General features: G+C 40.1%; 2 protein-coding genes across 3 annotated transcripts in view; one reads left to right on the top strand and one right to left on the bottom strand.

Moving 5' to 3' along the window:
* Positions 1–9411, top strand: vdac3 (voltage-dependent anion channel 3). Of its 2 annotated transcripts, XM_067614528.1 has the most exons (10): positions 1–147; positions 2946–3064; positions 4971–5042; positions 5274–5323; positions 6329–6481; positions 6630–6682; positions 6813–7040; positions 7250–7400; positions 8175–8232; positions 8317–9411. In XM_067614528.1, exons 2-10 carry the CDS (start codon positions 2950–2952, stop codon positions 8406–8408), a joined length of 972 nt encoding a protein of 323 aa, XP_067470629.1. In that variant the 5' UTR covers positions 1–147; positions 2946–2949; the 3' UTR covers positions 8409–9411. The 2 variants fall into 2 exon arrangements, with proteins under 2 accessions (XP_067470629.1, XP_067470637.1); XM_067614536.1 differs by lacking the exon at positions 2946–3064 and having other exon boundaries at positions 29–147.
* The window catches only part of ikbkb (inhibitor of nuclear factor kappa B kinase subunit beta), a 21965-nt gene continuing 6492 nt past the window's right edge, over positions 8904–24376 (bottom strand). Inside the window, exons 4-22 of the mRNA XM_067614490.1 lie at positions 21499–21619; positions 20720–20789; positions 18376–18464; positions 17008–17097; positions 16806–16930; positions 16111–16218; positions 15886–16015; positions 15311–15505; positions 15094–15208; positions 14587–14710; positions 14345–14496; positions 14006–14067; positions 13779–13879; positions 13393–13442; positions 13195–13294; positions 11995–12142; positions 11564–11661; positions 11164–11257; positions 8904–11013 (exon numbers count right to left, since the gene is read on the bottom strand). Of these exons, the coding sequence (XP_067470591.1) occupies positions 10954–11013; positions 11164–11257; positions 11564–11661; positions 11995–12142; positions 13195–13294; positions 13393–13442; positions 13779–13879; positions 14006–14067; positions 14345–14496; positions 14587–14710; positions 15094–15208; positions 15311–15505; positions 15886–16015; positions 16111–16218; positions 16806–16930; positions 17008–17097; positions 18376–18464; positions 20720–20789; positions 21499–21619 (2032 nt within the window). The 3' untranslated portion in view covers positions 8904–10953. The remainder of the gene's footprint in view (positions 11014–11163; positions 11258–11563; positions 11662–11994; positions 12143–13194; positions 13295–13392; positions 13443–13778; positions 13880–14005; positions 14068–14344; positions 14497–14586; positions 14711–15093; positions 15209–15310; positions 15506–15885; positions 16016–16110; positions 16219–16805; positions 16931–17007; positions 17098–18375; positions 18465–20719; positions 20790–21498; positions 21620–24376) is intronic.

Here is a 24376-nt window from a genome sequence, read left to right on the forward strand (position 1 = left end):
CCTCAATGTCAATTGCACAACGGCCCCGCCCTCGGCCGGAGGTCTGACTCGCGCCTGCTCAGTGTGTCCGTCTGCTTTCTCCTTCACGGTGTCCCGCTGCAGCGACCAGCGCACAGAAACTCTGTACACTCCGCCCCATAAATACAGGTAGGAAATAACGCACTTTTACAAAATCCTACTTTCAAAAAAGTTATGGTTTAATGTCGATTTAACTGCATGTTTCTCTTAGCTGTTGACAGGAGCGTTTTGACTGTCAGTGAGGCATGAGTCACACATAAAGGGGGTGGCAGTGCAGCAAGCGGGTGTGCCAGGGTTTTGATGCCAGTTTAGGCCTGTGCATCCCATCAGTTCACTGAAATTCACAACTTACGTAAATTGCCTCTAAATTGATCTGTCTACTGGGTAAAACGTGTTTGCGAGTACTGATAGCTGTGGCGCATGAGGAGGGTGTTATTCTCTGTAAAAGTGGAATATTTTATCTTTGCAGGGCAGCATCCAGAATGTAATAGATGAAAAATACAGAGTATGTGTGTTTTAAAATGTCAGGGTTTGCAGTGTTTGTAAGCAGGTGCACAACAGACATCTCGCTGACGCACGAACAATGGAAACCAGAGGTGGACGCATCTGGCAAATAAAAAACACTCATTTGTGCTTATGGGACATGGAGACGTGAAATCTTGTTAAACGTTTCATCTGTAAAAGCACAAGGTCCATGAGCAGCCACATAACATGAGGCCTGTTATCTTTTGGCACTGCTACCTTTACGCACTCTCCTTCCTATGTAATTACACAATCTGTAGCGCAGAGTAGCTGTTATAAACAGAGCAGTAGTGACCTACACTGTGAATATTTATTATATAAACAAAACATCAAGGTCAGCTTGGAATAATAAGTGAAACCTTTGTTATTTTAACTTTTTAAATGTTTATTAATGGGAGATTGTGGTCTATGGATGATCGCTATCCAAAGTTCTGAAATCAGGACTGTGTGTGGATTTATTAACCTCATTTGGAGGTGAAAAATTAAATTAATAATAATACAGTACAATAACAGGTGTGTACCGACAACAGTAGTCTAACTGTTGTCATAATACACCTTCAAGTCTACTGAAAGTGACTGTGGAGTAAATACGTCACCAACATTGCACTTTACATTCAAACTATAAATTGTCTTAGTGTAACTTGACTGCACTTGACCTTATCTCACACTCACACATTCCTCCCGTTATATGCCACACACACACTTGTCTTGGTTTCACGTTATCAGAGGGTTTGACCACAGTTTGGTAACTGCCTGTTTACACAGTTTTATAGTTTTCTTTTTTTTGGTTCACAATCTGTTAATTAGTGTCTAAGACAAACAATTCACACATTTTCATAATTGATTAGACAGTTTTCAAGTAAAAACGCCCTACAGTAACACACAGGTGTCCCTTAAAAAATACAAGAAGTTGGTTGCTTTTCACCAGTTATATATATAAAATGTAACAGTTTTTAAGTAAGCAGTACATTTGCTCATTATGATTATGATTATAACTGAAAAATTGGCAATTTAAACAGATTTTCCTGTGTATATAAAACATATTTTTAACAGCTGTACCTGAATATTATTGCCAGGTCTCTAATGTATGGGTTGAAATCGTCACAAAATACTATATGTTCTTCAGGATTCCCTTCGCAAAACTACTTATTTGTTCGCAAGTGATAATGTTTTAAAAGTAAATTACTACAAACACATAAAACTGTACCAACACATACATTTTTTGGAAAAATACAGAGATTTGTATTTGTAAAGATACTATTTGTATGTGTTTGATTGTCAACAGCTGCACCCACCATCTTGTTTGTGTGGGGGTTTTCCTTTCACATGTTTCTGTTGTTTATTGGTCTCATTTTGACCTTTGAGCTCGGCCAAGGCCGTCATCTGGTTGCAGCTGAACAGAATTATTTGGACAAGAGGCAGTTGGAGTGTGACTGTATATACATACAACATGGAGGTACAATGAGGACAGATACAGCCTACATTCATTTTTATGGGGGCTTTAATAGGCTGAACCTGAAGGAGGACCCATTTTGAAATCCTAGTCACATGTGTTGTAGTGTCAGGTTCACTGGGGCTAAATTTAGAGCCGAATGTTGCGACTGAGGGATGAAGGCCAGGAGGGAAAGGGTCAAAAATGGCCTGTGCGGTGACGGAGGTGAGGAGTGTTGAGAAGGTGAAGTGACAAAGACAGTCCAGGAATTGTGCGCAGTCAGCAAAATGCAGGTCAGCTGGCGTGCAGAGTTTGAGAAATGCAGAACACAGAGACAGACAGGACCCTTTGACACATTTTATAACGTATAGACAGGTGTTTGTACGTGAGGAATATGGCTGTCATAAGCACCACACCACATCTGAATGTGCAAAGGGCAAATATGGAGACAGATTACATATAGGGCTATGCTCCTCTGGCTTATAGGTGACGTGAGAGAGGTGAATGACTCCTCATAGGCTTTTTAAAAGTGCTCTTGAAGTTATGTCTGGACAGACCCTTATCCAATATAAGGTGCTATGTTATCTGTGCTCTCGTATTATGCGTACATTGTACCAGATCATCGTTTTGTAGCAATCTTCCATCTAATCAGCGCTCTTTGTCTGATAAAAATGCCATCTCTCAGTGCCACACAGGTTCTGTACACAGACCTTATCTTGTTCGCATGTTGTGCACAAAGTACATGCGTTCATCATCTATTGGCTTATGCACATACTGTACAATGTGATGCAATAGTTGGCCAGTTTTCTGAATAGAAAAGAAGCCAGCTACGACTGCATGCTAAAGGAACACGCTTATATTCACAGCAGCTACAGAACAAGCCCACATATTGTGCTGTTGTTGGTAAAAACAGTACAGGACTACTTTGCCAAAGTTTTCTATTGTCCCTCCTTGCATTTCCCTTCATCTGAAGAGACATGGCAGAGAATAAAGTGGAGAGTGTGGTGCATCAGGACAAGACAGGAAAAGACAAGCAGGCAGAGAACAAAGACCAATGTGTGACATGTCAGCACCACGTACCCAAGGGACATGGTGAGTGGGGGATGTGTGTGTATGTGTAGAGACAGATGACGCATCATCAGGGTCCCTGGATTGACATTAATCTTGTTCAAAAAGATTCCAAGATCATCTTTACCCTTTTGTCTATTCCATCGTGTTTGATTCCAGTGACAACATTTTGATTGTCTGCACTGACTCAAACACAAATGCATTAGCAGATAGAGGCGGCTAAAACCCTCTCCATCCTTTGCAGAAAAAAATGTGACGTGTGAGATTAACATTTAGGGGAGCAGTAGGACAGAAACAGTCAGTAGTAAGACATTAAACCCGTTTTACATTGTAAGCAAATGCAGGATATTCTAAATGCTCCTGCAAAGTCACCTTGTCAAAAATATCTTTACACACACACTGGATTATGCACACACACACACACACACACACTGACTCAGGGGACCCTGATGACTGTCTGAAGCCCGGTGCAGTGCAGTGGATTGCAGGACTGGTAGTTGCTGACTAACCAAACCTGCTGCTGCTTATGTTAGCTCTACTGCCATTGCTTGCATATTATTTCTTTACACACCATAGAAATTATATATATTTCCTCACATGCATAGAATTACAGGGATGTTGTTAATATTTTAAAAACACAGTAGAAAGACATGCAGAAGATTCCTCTGTTAGTCTTTTAAAATATTTGCTCCTGCACATTTTTAGTCCCTCTCTCGTAGAGAATCACTCCCATTAGTTTAACAGCCTCCTTTGCTTGCTAATGGACTGCTGCCAGGCAATCAATAGGGTTCACATGGAAGACGGAGGGGGAGGAGTGAAGCTGTATATCACCAGCACCTACACAGGCCTCCTCCAGATGGCTAGGGTCTCCCAGCTATGTTTACTGACTCTTTTTGCAAGTAAATATTTAGTGGAAAGTGCTACCCGTGCTGCTTAATGTGTGAGCGAATGAATACAGCACTTACGTGTTGCTACCACAAAGGTGCAGAGCTTCATGTGCACAAGAGCAGTTCGGCTTGTATTTGTTTGCAGCTTTAGTTGTAGCATTTTGATTTAAAGGGGCACTCCTCCGATTTTAAAGATCGCTTCTAGACATGTTGTGAGATACATAAAAAATACTCTGCTTAGGAAAATAATGTGTTTAATATGTTTGTTTGTTTTTTTACTCCATTAGAAACCTTAAAATTCCATCTATTCCTTCTCCCTCATTTAAAAATCCAGACTTGATGAATATGCAAATTTTGTATATTTGAAAAGTTAAACTGCTGGACAAAAGGTTTTTCCTCTTTCATTGTTAAGTCCGTTGCCAGTGTTTGTACACTGGAGGTTTCAAGTTTCCACATCACACTTGTGTTAGTTGCATAATCAACCATGATTGGCTCCAAACGAGTTGTGGTGACACAAATCCTGCTCAAAGGCCCAACCTCTTCAGTAGATAAAGGTGAAAACAGGCTTATAGTTTTGAAGTCTGCACAGTGAAGCCCAAACATCCAAGTGAAGTAACAATAATCAAAACACATTTTTGAGTGGAGAAGGGACTTTAAATGTGAAGATCAGCTCGCTCCTCATAGGAGGGTGTAATCCAGAAAAAAAAACGTATAGTACTTATAATATTTTCTGTTGCTCTGGAGGGAGCCTAAGAAAAGTATGGGCTTTTTAACATCTGTTATATAAACTGGAGGAATATGAAAGATTTGGGCCTTTACTTGGGTCTAAATGTAGGGTTTTTGGAGCATGACCCACACTAGGACCAAAAAACTTGATTTTGACCCTTGTCTGTTGTGAATCCCCCAACTTTGTGGAGGTGCATTGCTAAATTGCTGGAGTATCCCTTTAACTATGCATGTGTATGTAAGCGTGTGTATGTATGAATGCTTCACTATTGTGAATCAACTGTGGAAACTTCACGTGCCTGTCTGTTTCCCCTCAGGCACAATGGCCGTCCCTCCTGCATACTCAGACCTGGGAAAATCTGCCAAAGACATCTTCAATAAGGGCTATGGTAAGTCTACAAATTCTATTAATGTTCATATAAACACTTGTTGTTTCATCGTAACTGTTTGGTCAGAAGCTGTGTTGATACAGTACTGATATTAGAGGACATGTTTTCTTTGTGTCATTTTAAATGTTTATTTTTGCTGCAGCTGTTTCAGAGTCACGCTGTGCAGCACAAAGATATGTTATTATTTCACCTTTTTTTTTTTTAAACTTCCTCAATTTCCTTTCTCCCCAGGCTACGGAGTTCTGAAGCTGGATGTAAAGACCAAGTCCCAGAGCGGTGTTGTAAGTACTGCTGTCATCTCATGTCAGCCTGATGTGTTTGATTCATGTCCTCTCGTAGCTCTCTGCAGTGTAGACCAAATGGCTGACTCATGGCCTTGCAGCAAGCCATATTAGAGCGTGTTTGCAGCCTGACATGTAGTAGACATCAGTCTAACAGCCCGAGTCAGCAGAGTAACACTGTCTGTCCAGCAAGTTTCATCCTCTCCTCCTTTAGGCGGCAAGTTGTATCATGATGGGAATAAAGTGCTGCATTTCACTGAGTGTTTAGTTAGCTCCAGACATGCTCTGTCTTGGTAGCTATAAACATGTTGCCATGGTGAAACCAAAATGAGCACATTCCACAAAACCAAATTCCCAGGTTTCCCCTTTCTTTGGCGCTGCCTTTCGTTTTTTCCCAGTGAACGGATAAATTGCCGCATGTACTGTAAACTCTGTGGTTCTCACCAACTTTCTCTCTTTTCTCTTTTTTCTGCTTCTTCTTTGGACGTTCCTGTCAGATGGTAAGCGAGAGAGAGAGAGAGTGTGTGTGTGTGTGTGCGTATGTAATGATTAAACACAGGTGCACTGCAGGGTAAGCCAGTGATACCAGTTGCGTTTGTGTGCAGATGATGTGTGCAGGCTTTCCGCCAAGAGTTTCCTTCGCAGCAGTAGCTTGTCTAAAGTGGCACGGCTACCCACAGCTGCTGCCGCCATAACAGCACTAAGACACACTCACAACCCACCTCTCCCTCACAAGTCCTTCCTATATTTTCACTTTCCAACTCATCTCTTCATCTTCTCATTCTCAGATGAGCGAGTAAAAAAGATAACAAGCCATACAAACCTGTTAAGGATTGTGTGGCAGAGGAGGAGCAGGGAATGAATGCTTTCTCACCATCTTTGCCTCTAGTGTCTATAGCTGAGCTCTGATGTGGCCCACGTGCCTTTCTGCTTCCCTGCCCATCTCATTTTCCACCTCCATCTCCATCTCCCCCATCATTACGCCATCCCTTTTTTATCCTGCAGGAGTTCTCCACCTCCGGCTCCAACAACACAGACACAGGGAAGTCAGGAGGCCACCTGGAGACCAAGTATAAAGTGAAGGACCTGGGTCTCAATTTCAACCAGAAATGGAACACAGACAATACTCTCACCACAGAAGTCACCATGGAAGACCAGGTAACATAATTATCATTCATTATAAAAATAACATTGAGTACTTATGACATAACATAACATGTGATTTTACTTTACTCTCCTGAAACAGCTTTAAAGATATACATTAGCTTAGCTTATGTATTGTGTCTCCATTTCTTCTTGTCTGTAGCTGGCTAAAGGTTTGAAGCTTGGCTTGGTCACGTCATTTGTGCCCAACACCGGGTAAGAGCAATCCTGTTTATAATAAGTAGCTTTCAATGGGAATAAACAATCAATACAGATGCACAGTACATTATCAGTATATCAATAATGCAGTGTACTTTCTTATTCCTTTCCTTGCGATCTTCTGTAGCAAGAAGAGTGCCAAACTGAAGACCGCCTACAAGCGTGACTTTGTCAACGTGGGCTGCGACCTGGACTTCGACATGGCCGGTCCCACCGTCCACGCGGCTGCTGTGCTGGGCTACGAGGGCTGGCTGGCTGGCTACCAGCTGGCTTTTGACACTGCCAAATCTAAGCTCACCCAGAACAACTTCGCCCTGGGCTACAAGGCTGGTGACTTCCAGCTTCACACCAACGTGTGAGTTACTACATCTCAGTGAAGAAAGTCAAGCAAAGGCAATTTTGTTTATGTAGCCAATAATTACAGAAATGCCTCAAGGGGATGTGATGATGATGGCAGCAATGGGACAGGAAGCATTTCTCCAGAAGAAAACATTAAGTTCAGCCTGAACTCTGCTTTTTGTGTTTCTCTCAGTTCTTACACTGTGTTTTGCTGCTGTATTTCAGTAACGACGGCACAGAGTTTGGTGGCTCCATTTACCAAAAGGTGAACAGCAACATGGAGACAGCGGTCCACTTGGCCTGGACAGCCGGAAGCAACAACACACGATTTGGAATTGGAGCCAAATACCAGCTGGATAAGGACGCCTCTCTGTCTGTAAGAACTGGACTAGTGTTACAGGACCATTTCGCCGATTTTCATCCTTATCTCTAGCTATCTCAATTAGGGGTATAGTGTGAAAACTCTTTATTCGAGCCAGAGTGCATTTGGAGGTTGGGTGTCAGAGGCTGCACACACTGAGGAATTTAATGCTTCAGTTGACTACATTTACCATCACAGCTGATTGGACATCCACACAAAACGTGGCAAAATTTCCCTTTTGGAATTCCATTCCAAAATGGGACAGGGAACAGGGAAAAGAGAAATAAAACAAAACACATTTCAGTCAGTCACATTACTTACTGTTAAGCTATCAGGTAACTCCCCTGTAGCTTCTGACCTCAGACTGATATATCTGTATATATGTATGGTACAAATTATGTAACTGCATCCCAGTTCCTGTCTGTCAAGTCTCTTAAAGGATAGGTCCTAAAACAATAGTCAGGTGCCCAAACGAACATTGACATGTTTTTCTTGCCATAATCATTCCTCCTGTTCATTCTGACCATTAGAAAATCCCTCCATAATGCACTTACAATGTAAGTGATGGGGGACAAAATCCACAAGCCTCAATCTATGCAAAAATGTATTTAAAAGTTTATTTGAAGATAAAATGAGGCTTCAGCCGTCCAAATTAGTCAAATCAAGTCAATATCTTCCAAAGTTACAGTCTTTTTAGTGCCAAATTCCCTCTTTTTGTTTTGATTTTATGATTTAATGCTGTGTCTATGTTTAGCTCAAATGTTCATGGTGTTTTGTTTCTCCTCACAGGCCAAAGTTAACAACGCCTGCCTCGTTGGAGTTGGATACACACAAACCCTCAGGCCAGGTTAGTTTATCACTTGTTTCTTTGTTGCTGTTTTCTATAACAGTGCATAGACATGGCATAGCTGATACATAATCTTCCCCGCAGGAGTGAAGCTCACTCTCTCAGCTCTGGTTGACGGAAAGAACGTCAACGGTGGCGGACACAAGGTCGGCATGGGTTTCGAGCTGGAGGCATAAAGATTTGGCGTGAGGACAGACAGGAAGAGAGGAAAGCAACATAGGAGAAGAATAAAGAGCCCAAATGTGACAACACCTCAAAGGTCCACTCAGCGACACTTAAACACATCTTCCCTCTGAGTCCTTCACACACACACACGCACACAGATATGTGCACGCAGACACAGTCCACACACACATTCTTTGGCCTTAACCTTGCAACCCCAAGACCTCCAGTACTGTTACTTTAAAAGGAATCAAGCATAATTTTGTGTTAGTTACTTTTACATTTCCCATTATTTACAGATTCCACAACCAACTTTGGAGTAATTACTACCAGAATACAGCAAAACAACAGAGCTGTCAGTAGCAAAGTCATGCCAAGTCATCCATTTTTTCCAAATAATGTGCTACTTATCACCAGTGCGCTCTCACTATAGCATTTGTGTCTCAAATATGTCTGTATTCTTTCTGAAAATGAGATTTAAAGCACCAGATTTATTTTTGACTGCGTGGTCAGCTCAGTTTGTTCAGATATATTTGGGTTTTAGACAGAATAATTAGATTATTAGAGGATGCGTGTTCCGGTAGATCGTGGTTTTGTTGCATGCTTTCAAGGCTAGAGGGAAGTTTTTGACTTTTCGTTGTCACATTGACAAGTACAGCGACTGTAAACGGATGCAGTAAAAGCTGAAGAGACTTCAGTACAACAGACAAAGAGTAGCTGATCCTTCTCAGACTTTGATTCCACCGTTTAACCTCAGTAACACAGTTATGAGCTGTGAACCTTCAGTTGCCTAAATGTCTATTTTTCAGGTTCCTGTTTGGTTAAAAAAAAAAGGGGCCGATGGCAATTTGGATTTCTGTGTCACCTCTTTGTCTCGTTTTGTGTCCTGTACCTGTTCAACCTTTACCACTACATCTCACTTTACCTGTGCTGTGCTTTGTATAGGAAAGTTAGCCAACAGTTAGGACCTCAAACTGATTTTATTGAATTAATGGAATAAAGAAATGTCAAACACTATCATCAGCATTCATCTGTACGAGTCATGTATTTTTTCTGGTGTTTTTTTTTTTTTTTTTTTTCTTTTTTGGTTGACATCATTCCCAGAAAAACAGAAAGTAGTCAAATTAGTACAATAAAACACTGTATTCAAGATACAAAATTCAACTTTGTTTTAAAATCATGAAATGTCTATTTTCTGACACTATTGCAGTCTTAACAGCTATCAAACATTCAATACACATATAGACAACAGAATATCACAGGCACAACATGTAACATCTCCCATCACTTTATGTATGTAATCTATATGCAGTAAAGGTTTGTTCCAATAGTTGGGATTAAGACGAGTACATTATCTCCAAGAGGTGCAGCTTAGGAGCCAAATCATGAAGTCGTGAAGCGGTATTAATGATATCCAGCACACACTGATTCACATATAACGGACAGAGCAAATTATTAAAACGGAGTTAATCACCTTTGTAGCAGTTTCTACAGTTTAGCTACAATATCTGACCCAATTTTGTGTCTTAATGTTTCATTGTCTCAGTTAAATGAAATGTTTCAAAATCAGGTTTTAGATTGTACATCATCTATATAAATCATCAGATACTGGTGAGATTTTCTGTTTGTTTTGTCTTTCCTCTGATTTAATGTCATAATGTCCAAACAAAGCGGTATTTACTGCAGGGCTACTGGAACGCATCATATTGTACAGGTGTGTCCACCTAAATAAAAAAAATAATCACATTCATACAGTCATTCGGCATATAGCGGTAGTAGCCTCCCATTAATGATTGTCTTACTAAATTAAAATTTGTGATAACAAATGATGGTCCAACGAGACATATATAGAAAACATTTACATTTAGGTGCACAATTCAAGTCCAAGACATCTTCAGAATATAACTGAAACCCAATTTTTTACTTGTGCTGGATGTACATGCATCTTAAAAATAAAATATGTAGATTCCTGATAGAAGTCCCATATGACACATAGCGACATAACATTTTGGTAGCACAGAAATTATGGTCACGGACTCTCGTATTGAGCGCAAGATAAAATGTAAAATGTGTTTAAGGTCACTGTGTTAAGAGAGATTCATTTTGAAGCTTTGTAAAGTCTGCAGTCCTCTTCACATACAGTATGTTAACACTGTAGGAATGTGCTGATTGAGATTTTAAAAACAGATTTCTTTTGATCTGGGCATGATGAAGTACAATTTTTACCTAAAAGTATTACTTGTTCTGTTGAAACTACAGTTTGGTAAATAAATAATCTTGCTTTATTTCATTTCTCTGATATTTATCACAATCAGAGACTTTGCTTCAGTGCTCTACAGACTGGATATAATTTTTCTGTTTTACAAAGTCAGACAGGACTCGTGAGTATGTTTACCTTCACTGCCTAATCTCACAAAGCAAATATCTGCCAGCAGCTATCACTAGCTCATAAACGGTGACATCCACAGAAAAGCTGCCAACACAACCTCAATGTAATTCGACATCCCATCCACACAGAGGCAGTAGAGTACAGCGAGTAAGCAAACACTGGATCCCAATTTACGAGAGGTCACTGGAAAAACTCTGGCTTCCACGCAGCCACGTCCACTCCCTCAGCATCTAGGACAAAAACAACGGGTGGTGTTTTTAGCCTTAAGTAATAATAGTCATCACACATAGCTCAGAAAAAGGCAGCTGCATGGCAGTGTGAGAGCAGGAGAAGAGAGGACTTTGCAGTTTGATGTGAGGGAGTGTGATTATGTACATTACCTCCATACTGCTGTCTGATTCCTGGATGGTGTCATGCAGCAAACTCTGGAGACGACTCTCGAATGTCCTGCTCTCCTCCACAAGAGACTCATCACTGCAGACGCACCCAAAGCGATTCATGTGCATGTTAGTCACGTTTCTGATAAATTAATCTATGTATGTACAGAAAATGTTTTTGTGACCTCTGAAAGGTTGGCGGCGGAGCGTGTTAAGGCAAGCCTAAAGTCATCATCATCATCAGTATACAAAGAAAACTCCCCCAGCTTGTTAAATAACAAAATAATTATGTTGGGAAGTTATGTGTTTTCGTGACAGTTTGGGCGTGAATGGATGAGCCTTGGACCCTCAGTGAGAACAACACTGTGTGTGTGTGTGTGTGTGTGTGTGTGTGTGCACTCACAACTGCTGTAAACTGTGTCTGGGCGTCAGTAGAGGCGGTACTGAAGAAGGGGTTCGTAATCCATCAGGACTCCCACTTACCGGGCTGCGAACTTTACTCTACAGAAGAAAAGAGGATGCACTTTAATCTTAATTAACACAGTATACGTCATCTGTTTGTTCCGGATGATATGAAGAACCAAATTATTAACAACTAAGCTTTTGGTATTTGGATTTTTAACATCTAAACTATTTTCAATTAGAGAAGATATTTCAAATGAATTATGTTGGAACAGAAACAGATGTGCTTGAGAATTACATTAAATATATTCAATCAAAGAGAAATTGTCTTCATGTGCAGACATGCTGCTGTTCTGTGATTATAGTTTATGGAAACCAAATTCATAATATCTAATTATATTCAGTGTCTGTGTGCAGTTCGTGTTTCCTCACACAGGCGACTTTGAGCAGGTTCCACAGCTCTCTCTGTCGTTTTTCCTGCAGACTCATCAGGACTTGTTCGCTCTCTGCCATTCTCTGCACCACACCTTCAACCTTTGGCAGCAGCTCCATCACGCGCTGACGGCATAACGCTGTTTTACTGCAAAATACCCACCCACGCACACACACACACACACACACACAGACACACACACGCTTGTCACTACTGTCTGTACGAGTTTCTAATAAATCATCTTTTATGGACGACTAGTAGGTTAAAAGTAGGTTAAAATAATAAATTGTTGCAATACGGAAATAAAAAATAAATGAAAAAACATGTTGTGAACACACATTTAAACCTCTAAAAGGTTATTTGATCCTCTACCTTCTAATCTAGAGGAACATTTATAACTGCAGACCTGATGACTTTGTTTAAAAAAATGAAAAGCTTTCACTAATAAAGGTTTGTGACTTTTTACACTTTATAATAAGCCATCAAATCTAAAGTTATAAATGTTGGCATGCCATTCATTAAGGGTTGTAAATGTTTTGCTGTATACGTAGCCATCACATTTATAGTAAATGTAATTAAGTAATTTCAGCCCCCACACAGCAGTGATCCACCAGCACAGGTGTTTTCACTTTAGTTTTTTCCAAATATACCTCTTCTCTGTCAGAGACTTCTCAACAGACATTATGACTAATCTTGGCAGAAAAAGCACCGTGACAGCTAATCACGTTCACAGATGTCACAGTAACATTTCATGCTTTTCTCTGAATACAAATCTACCGTTTGAGGTCGATGCAAGTGCGGTTTCGTTCTTGTTCATGCTTGCATAATGACAATAAAGTCAACTTGACTTGACTTGTCAAATGAGTGGGAACGATCGGAAAGAATCCATGTTAAGGACTTCCAAACGTCCGCGTCATCTGACAACTCAGAAGGTTGCGTGATAACTGTGTTGGTAGTACAGGGAGTTCAAAATACTGTGCATTGACAGGAAAAGAAAAGTATTTCCTGTTTGCTTCAGTTTTTATGCAGATAGACACATTCCACAGAGCTGCTCAGGATTCACAAGGATATATTTTAAGAGTTATTCTTCCTCGTATGATTTCTGCAATGTAACGTGTGCCCTGTTCTACTGTACATGATCTTGTACTGGAATTAAACTGTATAGTGTGTATAGTGTATAGTGTGTTGTGTGCGAGTACCTGAGGTGTGTGTAGAAGTCTCTGAGCTTCCTCTCGTAGAACTGCACAGCCTGAACCACCAAACGCACCACCTCCTGACTGTCCCCTGAGCACCGCTGGTCTGAGCAGGGGAAGGACATAAAAGTAGGTTTATTTTCACACAGACACACCATGACGAGTGTTAAGTAACAAGTGAAAAGATGCATGAAAAATCCAAACCTCTGGGTTTCTCTCTCAGTTTGCGGAACAGCTCCATGGCCTTTCCTTCACTGAGGATCATAGAGGGGAGGAGAGCAGTTCAAGAAGCAGTATTTTGTGTTAAACCTTTTCTTCAATGAAATTTGCTGTCTTATTTGATGTGATCTTGAGTACTTCCTAAAAATATTTTATAAATCGTTTGTTCTTAAGATTCAATCATCTATGTTTAGTCATTATTTTGTTTATTTTGTTCATGTCAGGAAATGAATGCCTGTCTCCATCTTGTCAAATGGTTGATGGACCTCTATGTTGTATTTTATAATATATTAATCAATCAATAGACCTGTTTACTGTTTGTTTACTGTTGTTTTTTATTGTTTTTACTATTAAGTTTGCTTCAGACTTACAGTGTGTCCAGCGCCTCCCCGCTCCTCCACGGCTGTCTCTGCACATCCACTATGTCTGGCTGTAGCTGCATCATCTCCTCCTCCAGTTCACTCACCTTGGCCTGGACACACACATATGGGTTTCAGTCTTTTTTAGGCACATCTGAATAAACCTTACACACACACACACACACACACACACACACACACACACACACACACACACACACACACACACGTGAGTCTACCTGACCACAGCTCACAGCAGTCTGCTCCATCTCTCTCCACACGCCCAGGAGTTTCTCAGAGGCTAGAGGATGTAAAAAGACTGTCATTAGTCAAACTGAGTTGTTCTACACATTCAAATCTGGATATATTTTTTGTGCATTTTCCACCTGAGATGAAACATCCAAATTAAGCTATAAATGTATGACAGATTCTTTATTTCAAATCTGCAATCTCATTTCAGATTTCATGACATAAAGTCATGACAGCTACAAAAACTGAGTGAATACAGTTTTGACAGGTGTAGTGTCAACTTCCTTTAGTCATTTACTATCTACCAATATGATTTTGTAACACAGTACCGATCCCAGTGGTTGTCTGCTCCTGGTATTTATCCATATCTATGTGAAGGCTGGTGGTGAAGAAGTCCAGCTTGGCCATGAGTCTCTGGTACATAGACACCATCTCAATTTTCTGTTTGGACAGTGAAGAGTTGTGTCTCAGTAGGCTCATGCTGAAAGAAAGAGGACAAGAAATGTGTTGATAAATGTGTGTTTCAGACAGTATATATCTGTGTGTGTGTGTGTGTGTGTGTGTGTCCTACATGGCAGCTTTCTGTCCCTGCTGCAGTCTTTGCCAGTCTTCCTTCAGGGAGCGGATTGTGTGCCATGCCTGGCCGCAAGTCCTCCTCAGGGGGCTGTAAGCCAGGAGGTGCTTAGGGTCCGTTTCTGTTAGAAAGAAAAAGACAAAACACATAATAAGAAAAGAAAAAAGGATGTTTAATATTATTTTTTCCTTCTATTCAACTGAGGATGAAAGTTTGTAGTCTTAAAACCTGGAAGCATTTCAGCTTTTCAGTACAAGCATAAAAAAACTGTGGTTCACATAAAGCAAAAACATTTCACATTTTGTTCTAAACATTTGTAGCAGCACAATGTTTTTTTCTCATTATATCACCAATGTGTGCGTGTGGTTTAAACACGCACACATCGGTGATGCATACTTAATAGTTGTAAGGCAATAGTGTTTTAACCGATAAGGCAGTTTCCAATGAAATTAACTGAGAAAAAGAAAGATAAACAGCACTGAAGATGAGTAGTTGTTGACTCACGGACAAAGCGGATGTTTTCAGGGAGGATTCGAGGTGCAAACTGGGGCTCATAACTGCAAGAGGAGCGATCAAACAGGAAGACCAGAGGCAAGTCTGTCCGTCGCCCGTCTATCTCCTGTCAACACAAACATAATATTATAACTCAGTGCATTATCACACTATGTTGTTGGATATTCTGTACCAGTTTTGTGTGTGAGGTGTTGATGTTAGATATTACTGTGTAATCTATGGCGCACTGCGTGGCCAGTCCATGAGGCTCCAAGGCTAATCCTGCCTCCAGCAGCAGCTCCTGGTTGGCTGCAGGGATGTTGGTGTCTTTTTCGATCCTCAGCTGCAGGTCAGCAACAGTCTCGTCATCCGAGACTGAGTATGTCAGGATCTTAGCGGACATCATGTTCAGGACATGAACCAGCTGAGGGGAAGTAAGAAGAAATTTGGTTGAGCACACTGAAGAAAGAACATAAAAGCAGCCATCCTCCCAAAATAATGCCAATCAAAAAAGATGCATCATTCCTTCAAATTTAATCGAATTCGAAACACTGGTGTAACACTTTGAAAGTTAAAATGTTGTCTTTGCATATAGTGTCCTCATTGTTTGGCAAAAACAGACAGACTATGTGTCCACATGGAGGACAAACTGAATGATCCTTTTGGCTTTTTGGCTCTGCGTGCACATCTCTTGTGATTGTATGTATATTTCCTTGTGTTTTAACTTAATTTTTATCTGACTTTTTATATTTTATCTTCTATTTCAATATTTGTGCAAATAAATGAACGAACAAACAATCTAACCTTGAGCTGCAGTATGATCTCCAGCTGGGAGAAGCAGTTGCTGGGTGTGGTTTCGGGGTCTTTGCCTCTCTCCTGAGGAGACCACTTCAGCATCAGCTGCAGCCACCTCTCCAGCTTCTCTAACAACAGACTGTTGAAACCCAGTTGACAAGTTAGACTGAGATCATAAAAGTGAGGAGAGAGCGTTCATATGTGTACGTGTGTGTCTGTCACAGATAAAATCACCTGTTGAGGTTGTTGGGCTGCGGCAGATGTTTGGAATAGCGGACTTCCCCCGCCAGATCCTCATAGACAACGATGTCATCATCTTGCTTCAATCTCAGTTTATTGTGCCTAAAAAGGATGGAGATGGATTATATGAAAGGAAACCCCTTTTAACTTTTTCCATTTGTAAATGTATGTAATGTTTTTTTTCCCATCTTATCCTATAAATGTATCATTGTAAATTCCTCCGGTTACGTGCCGGGAACTGAACCTGCATTTCTGCAATAATGGGAGGGTCATTTTCCGCTTTGTAACACAGGCCCCCCAGAGTGTCACATATTTCATAAATCATATTACCAAACGAAACGAGGTTCACTGAGCTTGGCACAAGCCACATATCCTGCAATTCTTTGTGATGCATTGTTTATTTATATATTTCTCGTGTGTTAAGATCAAGTCACGTAACAATAACACTTATCTGGAATCAAGCTTATCATTCCTTAACATTCCAAAACATCACTGTTCAGATTATTTTGCAACAGCTAGACTAAAGAGGTGCCAAACCCATAAAAAAGAAGGAAGAGATCTGAGAAATTTGAACACGTTTCATCGTTATTCAGGAAAGAACATTGGAAAAACATGACGTCAGCCCCCCCATGATTTGAACAAATCATTAATTTGGTTCAGATAAAGGAAGTTGTAAAAGGTTGTACTACCAGAGAACTGGTTGCCAGGTTGGTAAGAAGGGGCGAAATCCTGTAATACACTCAAACACCAAAGTCCCAAAGCTCCAATAGTCCACAGTGACCGTGTACTTCTGTCTCTCAATGAGCTCTGGAGCCTGAAACATGGAAGTAAGTTCAGCTGTAACCGTCAAGAGTACAACAAGGAAAGTCAGGTGGAAAATTTGTCACTTACCAAGTACTGCAGTGTTCCCACAAATGACGTGCAAAGGCTGCTCTGGTCCAGCTCTTTAGCATAGCCGAGATCTATGATCTTGTGGATCAACTAAGATTAGGTATGAGAGTGAGAAGAAAAAAGATGTTATTGGCATAATTTTATCCTATAATAACTATTTTATAACTTAAATCCTGGAAGATTCAGGAACACATGAGCAGAAATCAACTTCTGATGCAATTCTGCTGATTCTGCCATTACTTTTATTCCCTCTGTAAAGCACAAATTTTCATTAAAAACCAAACCCAGATATACATAAGAACTATTTGGAATCTGTGGCAACAGGATCAGATCAGACAAGGCCTTCATGCAACAGATCTTCTTTAGCCATCAAATCCTCATTATCCTCTTGTAGTAAACCCCATTATAATCAGTGAGACATCTTGATCAAATAGTTTCATCTGGATAGTTTTTTCAGCATTTTTCAGCTCCAATCAGTTTCATTGTAGAGCTCCAGAAGAACACTTCAAGCTCCAAAGTCAATCGCAATTTCTCAGCAGTTTTTTCTCTCTTTTTTCAAGATATCTTGGTTTTCTGAGTTCAGCTTGACTGTCAGTTTTACTGTTGATGTGCTTTTCCATTGCATTTTGCATATGGTGTATTTTTGCAACTTCAGTTCATAAATGAGTGTCAGAGTCTTTTAACTGATGTCGTCTTTGAGTCTTATAAGCCACGATCTTACTCAATAGTCATCACTCTGGCTTTGCGAAACAATTTGATAAATGCAGATCCGACTCAAACAGTATTTCACAAGTTATTGATAAATTTGCAGAGACAACAGAGAGACAGCTAGTATTCATGCACCCATCTTGCCAACTTCTCATTGTGTACATTCTTCTTTATCACCCCATTTGTCAGTATATTGGATGTGTTTCTGTAGACAAAAACAAGTGATCACGAAAAATATAAACTTGACTGCTTAAGCTTGTTTGGTTCAGTTTCTATAAACACAGCAGTGTGCATAAACATGCATTATATAACCTCTTTAATATGTCTGGCCTCAGTTATATATGTTCTTCATTTTCCTGCATGCCGTTACAGGCTGGAGGGAGACATGTTGTGATTTGTTATATAACATAACAAAACAAAGAGAGGCCCAAAGAGAGGAAGGTAAGAGCAAAGCAAGCCCAAAAGCTCCATGTAAGTTTGCAGGCATAAGTTGAAGGATTGAGTTTTCCACATTAAATATTCAGCGCAGCAATATATGGATGTGAGAGAGAGACTTATCCCACACAACCCACATAAAGACAAATTGCCTGTGTATGATCTCTTTGTTGTGGTTTGGGTATATTTGTCATAACAAGATGGTTCAGGGGGTGTTTAACTCACTCTCTTCTCGCCCTGCTGCAGCACAATGTTTTCGGGTTTCAGATCTCTGTGGATGATTCTCTTCTTATGGAGGTAGGTTAGAGCCGATGCTGAGGGAGGAAAGAAGATATACGGTAGAAGAAGAGGAAGAAGAAACAGGGGAAAAGACCAGTTTAGAACTAGAGTTGGTACAGTCTGACACGAAATCAAAATTCATTCAGTCATTCAATATAAAACCTGGAAAAGATTTACGGCTTTCTCTGATATACAACCAGAGTTTGACAAGCTATTCTGGAGCTTTCAATCACATCTCACAGCTTCTGCGGTGGACGGAGTTACCTCAGTTTTCATTGAGCTAGTGTAACGGGGGACTATATTAGCCTCACAGTTTATAGCTGCATCGTTACCTTGGATACTATGTAGCCAAGTATTAAATATTAAATATAAGATAACAGCATAAAATAATAATAATAACACAAATATGTACACCGCACAACTATTTAATATATATTCTACATTAAAAGATTTTGCTGTTAGACATAGTGACCATTTAAAGCACAACTAATGTATTTAATGTAACATGCAAGAGGCATATGTTACACTAGCTCGTTTGTCATCATGTGACCTAAATATGGAACTTCTGTCACGTGATGTCGTCTGTCTTCTGTCTTAATTGAGTCATTATCATTTGACTGATTATCTTGTGTGTGATATCATACACCACTCCAGCTTTCTAACTGTTATCATGTGACTGAATTTCCATAATTTCGTTCACATGATGACAACCGAGCAAGCTCCCTCCACTGAGGACGGCCGTGAGCTCTGAAGCTCTGAAAGCGAAAAAAGTTAGTTAAGTGAAAGATTTTTCCAAACTTTCATGTTCAAATGATAAACATTAAAGCAGCACGTAGACATTATACTATTTTCATTTGTATCGTTATTTAAGGTGAGATAAACTTTTCTATCTCCTATAGTAAAAACAAGCTCAGTCAAGTCCAGAGAGAACAGCTGGCGGCAACATGTTCTTCCCGCTACAGGCTGCTCAAGAAGGAAACCGTAGGAGTATTTTAGTTGACTGATTTATTCAAACCACAAGCACGACTAAATTAAAGGATGTCAATAGTGCAAATACACCGGTCATCCTTAAAGAGTAACTTTACACCAGGCTGAAAAGCAGTGTTTCTCTGATTGAAAGTTTCAGGTGACAACACCCAACGTCACTGATGGGCTCTTTAATAAAACTGATAAGAGAATAAGATTATGACTATATTACATTTTATAGCCTTTAAAACATCTGATATCATCTGTTTCTGTGTTCACTGAGTCTATTTATCCAGAGTCCTTATCATTTGCCCGATGTTGTTACATCTAATGTCATACAGCATTCCAGTTTCCACCTGTCACCGTGTGACAAAATTTCCTTTGTTCACATGACACCAACTGAGCAAAATGTGCCACACCGGACAGTGATGTCATGATGTACTGACACTCCCCTGGAGTACACTTCTATCTCACTGCAGGAAGGTGAGAGATCAGGCCATTTGGAGGTCAGCAAGCGCAAGATTTTCGGCTGTTGTGAAGTCGCTCTTTAGTAAGACTCGTAAAACTATGACTGTAAACATGCTGTAGCGTTTAATGTGTACAACATGAAGTTAACGTTTGACAGATTATGTGATTAGGTCAATTAAATTGTGCGTCAAAGTGTGACTAGTGTGTTTGCTGGCAATGAATGTTCAACCCAGCGGAAATCATAACCTTTGGGCACGTAACTCTGTGGGTGTGTGTGTGCGTGTGTGTGTGTGATAGAGACAGAGAGTTTGTGGGTGTGGGTGTGCATGCTTGTTTCTTTACCCTAGCTGGTGAAGCAGTTTGAAGGGATCACTCATTATCAGGAAATGCCCACCAATGGGTCACAGGAAAAGGAGTTTCTGTGGAAGTGTGTGTCCACATGTGTCACATGTGTGTGTGTGTGGGTTTTTGCTATTCTTCTCGCCACACTCGATATACTGTGCTCCATACCATATGTCTCCTCTCTTGAATTTGTTTATACAGTGAGACACATAGTGAAAGTTGATGCGACTGTTCCTACATTATGTTTGTGAGAGAGAATGCGAGTGTCCGATCGCTGACGTATGCTTCTGCCCCAGTGTGAGCTATCGCCATGGTGACTAAGATTTGTGGTCTAGGTTCATCGGTGACATCATGATACCCGTCACACCACCTTCTCCGTAATAGAGGAAACTAATCACGCTGCCAGCTCATTCAATCACATAATCAATCACATAATAAATCTGTCATTCTCACATCCACGAGTTAAAACGTTACAATAGTCACATTGCAGGTGGAGATTGAACAGGATACTCACAAATGTCTCGTAGCAGAATCAAAACGGAGCCCTCCCTCATTCCACAGCAGTTCTCCAAGAGGTTCAGATACTGCAGAGAGCACAAGCAAAGACATTTGATACTTGCTTAACGTAAACACAGAGAAGAAAGATCAACACAGAGCTTGTTTCATATTAATCTGTCCTCTTAGAGTATGTCCTCTTTTAATCTTTTAATCTAAAACAGCTGTTTTCCGTCCATTGAGTGCATTATGTTTCTGAGGGATCTGACATTCATTGGAGGTCATGAACAGACTCAGATTGTACTCTCTCTCTCTCACTCTGTCAGGACTTTTTTTACAAGACATTTTTCGGGAGATATTTTAAGAAACTAAAAAAGTTTTGGAAATTTACAAATAAATACTTTTGTGGTTAAGGTTTTGATTTGTTTCACTTTTAACAATATATTTAATTTGTTCCACTGCTGGAAACTTGTGGCAGGCATGACAAAAGAGGATGGTGCTGTTTTTCTTTTTTCTGTCACCAGTAACCACTTAATCTGCTTAGTTTTTGACCATCTGGGATGCTTTAAAATTTTTATGACATTGTGGTTTGTGATGGTTGGCATTTTCCTCTTCTGATGGCTGCCTGGTGCCAATACTGTCTATCGCCTCAGGCTGCATACTTGGTTGGTTTCCAGTGTTTCCCCTACCATTGCCTTTGAGGGGTGGCCCCCCTCAAAGGTCTCTGGGCTCTTGTCCAGTGTCCTAAACACATTCACACCAACACACACACACACACACAAACACACAGACTTGTACCTTTCTCAGATCCCCTCCCTGGCAGTACTCCATGGCCAGCAGTGGCAGGTCATTGGTGGCCACGAGTTTCTGCATTCCCTCAGGAACCTCCCTCGCTGCGACCACATTAACATGATCCAACCTGAGGAAGTAAAGACGAGCAGACAGTTAGCGGGGCCGCATCTTTATCATTACTGGGATATGAATTGATACATAATCTAATCAAAATGCAAAGGGCTGCCATAATAGATGCCAGAGATGTATAAAGGAGGTAGTTTGTGCTGCACTTGGTCAGAGCTGTAATACAGTCCACTGAAACTGATGTTGAAATTGATTTGATGATTAAAGAAAATTTTAAAATCTAGATCTAGACCCGTGGTTCCCAACTTTTTTTGGCTTGAGATCCATTAAAAAAACATTTACTTGCAACTCTGGTTGTATATATCAACCTTTAAGTGATTTATTTTTCTTTTATTTGAATAGGTTATAGAGGCCTGAAGATGTAAAATCATCCAGTAACTCACAAGAAAAAAGCAAATGCAAGAGCAAAGTCTGAAAAAATAAATATGATTTTGTCCAGCAAAATCCTCTCATGACCCCTCAGATTTTTCTTGTGACACCCCGATGGGTCCTCACCCCCAGGTTGGGAACCTGACCTGGACCAACTGTAACATAATTTATCAATTTTTCCTGCAATCAGAGATGCAGCCTTTAATCTCTGTTTTCTTACAGCTTATCATCATCGCAGTGCCAACAATTTTATCTAATATTACACACTTTCACAATTATATACAAACCTATTCATCCAAAGTATACATAATTCTTATTTCATCACAAATCAATTTCACTCCTCTACTCCCTCTTTGTCTCTATTACTTTTGACGTCACTGTTTCCCATTTTTTTTTACAGTTTTGTAACTCTGATTGAAACAACCTGTTCCTGACGGTCAGGCTCTGTCTACAAAAGCAAAGGAGAAATATAAAGATAACACACTCAAACAGATACTAGAAAAATTACCAGGAAAATGGTTTACACTGTAACCACAACATTGCAGAAAGTGTAATCAGTGTTGTAACAGCTGCAATAGCAGGAGATAGTAGTCAGCAATAGAATAACAAGCTGAAAGTTTATTAATTCATTAACGTGTTTGTTTTATTGCATATCAAAGTGCTTAGACACATTAGTGGCCTCTTTAACAAACCTAAATGATCGCAGTGTAGTCATATTGTGAGACTGATGTGAAAAAGAAAGTGTTGGAGCGTGTAAGATGAACTAGTGAACCTGCATGAGATTGCATTGCAGTATTTTAATTTTCTTACAGTAAAGTTCGACTACAACATTCAGCAACCAAGAAATTTAAAAAGTAAATGGTAATACCAGCTCTATAAACATGTGTACGAGCTCAAAAACATTGTGAAATTGATGTGTTTTTCAGTATTTGTGCATGTGTACATCTGTGTTAAGTGGCTGTAATACTATAATGGTAGGTTGACTTGTATGTGTCCCCATGCCCTGTGGTTTTTCCACAAGTTGAGCGTGGGTGCATGGGAGGTTTGTGGTCATGACCACGTCTGTCTGAAAACAACACACTTGTTAAACTGGGACAGGGAAAGAAATGGTTTTATTTTCGAGATTGTACCAGCAAATGACAAAACACTAACACACACACGTACACACATTTCGCAACTCACAAACAATCAAAACTGGCACAATGGGCCATCCAACTCAGTCAAAATGAAAGTGTAATTAGGAAACACAGACGCGTGGGAATGAAACATACACCAAAGTGGAGCAAAGCAGAGGTGACACATTAGCCCGTCAGAAATAACCACCGAATGACCAAAATAACCCAAAGTTCCACGTTGTTATGAGTATTTAAATATTTAATGTCCTTAATGTGATTTGCACTATTTCAGGATACAAATTTAGTTTTTGTATTTTCAGAAAACAAATGGCTGCATAAAAGTCAAATGTCAAACTCATCAGCACACAGCTTGTCATGGAATGTGCCACACTGAGTCACATGTCAAACCAAAACTTGTTTCACTTGCCTAAAAGCTTCAAGGCAACGTCCAACGAGTTTCAACGGCAAAAACAAACTGGGAAATTACCGATTTCTTCAGCAGACTTGAAGAACAAATGTGTCATATAAATCAAGATGCATCACTGTGGAAAACTAAAATCATGAATCTCAGGTCGGATGATTAAATGACGGATTCACAGTTGTTCAAGTCTGTCTAAAAACAACAGTCAGATTCCCATATGAACTCTGAAAGAGGTTTTCCTCGCTGTAATCATTCCTCCTGTTCATACTGGCTATTAAAAGATCCCCTTCAAATGTGCTTTCAATGTAAGTGATGGAGGCCAAAATCCACAGTGTGTCCACACAGTCATTTGTGTGCAAAAATGCATTAAAAGTTTATCTGAAGCTTATATGAGGCTTCAGCAGTCTGAGTTAGTCATAACAAGTGGATACCTGCCACATTTACAGTCTTTTTAGCATCAAATTCCCTCTTTGTGTTTCCCTGTTGAGCTGCGGCGGAAGTTTAGTAACAAAAAGAGGAACTTTGGCACTAAAAAGACTGTAATGTTGAAAGATACCTACTTGATTTGACTCATTTGGACGCTGAAGCTTCATATTAGCTTAAGATAAACTTTTAAATACTTTTTGCACAGACGGAGGACTGTGGATTTTGGCCCCCATCACTTACATTGTAAGTGCATTATGAAAGGATCTTCTAATGGCCAGTATGAACAGGAGGAATGAGGAATGGGCATCTGACTGTTGTTTGGGATAGGAATGATTATGTGAAGAAAAACCTGTTTCAATGTTATTTGGGCACCTGACTATTGTTTTAAAACAGATTTGTGAACTCTTCCTTTCATAAAACCGAACAA

This window comes from Thunnus thynnus, chromosome 2, assembly GCF_963924715.1.
Source record: "Thunnus thynnus chromosome 2, fThuThy2.1, whole genome shotgun sequence".
Classification (NCBI taxonomy): Eukaryota; Metazoa; Chordata; class Actinopteri; order Scombriformes; family Scombridae; genus Thunnus; species Thunnus thynnus.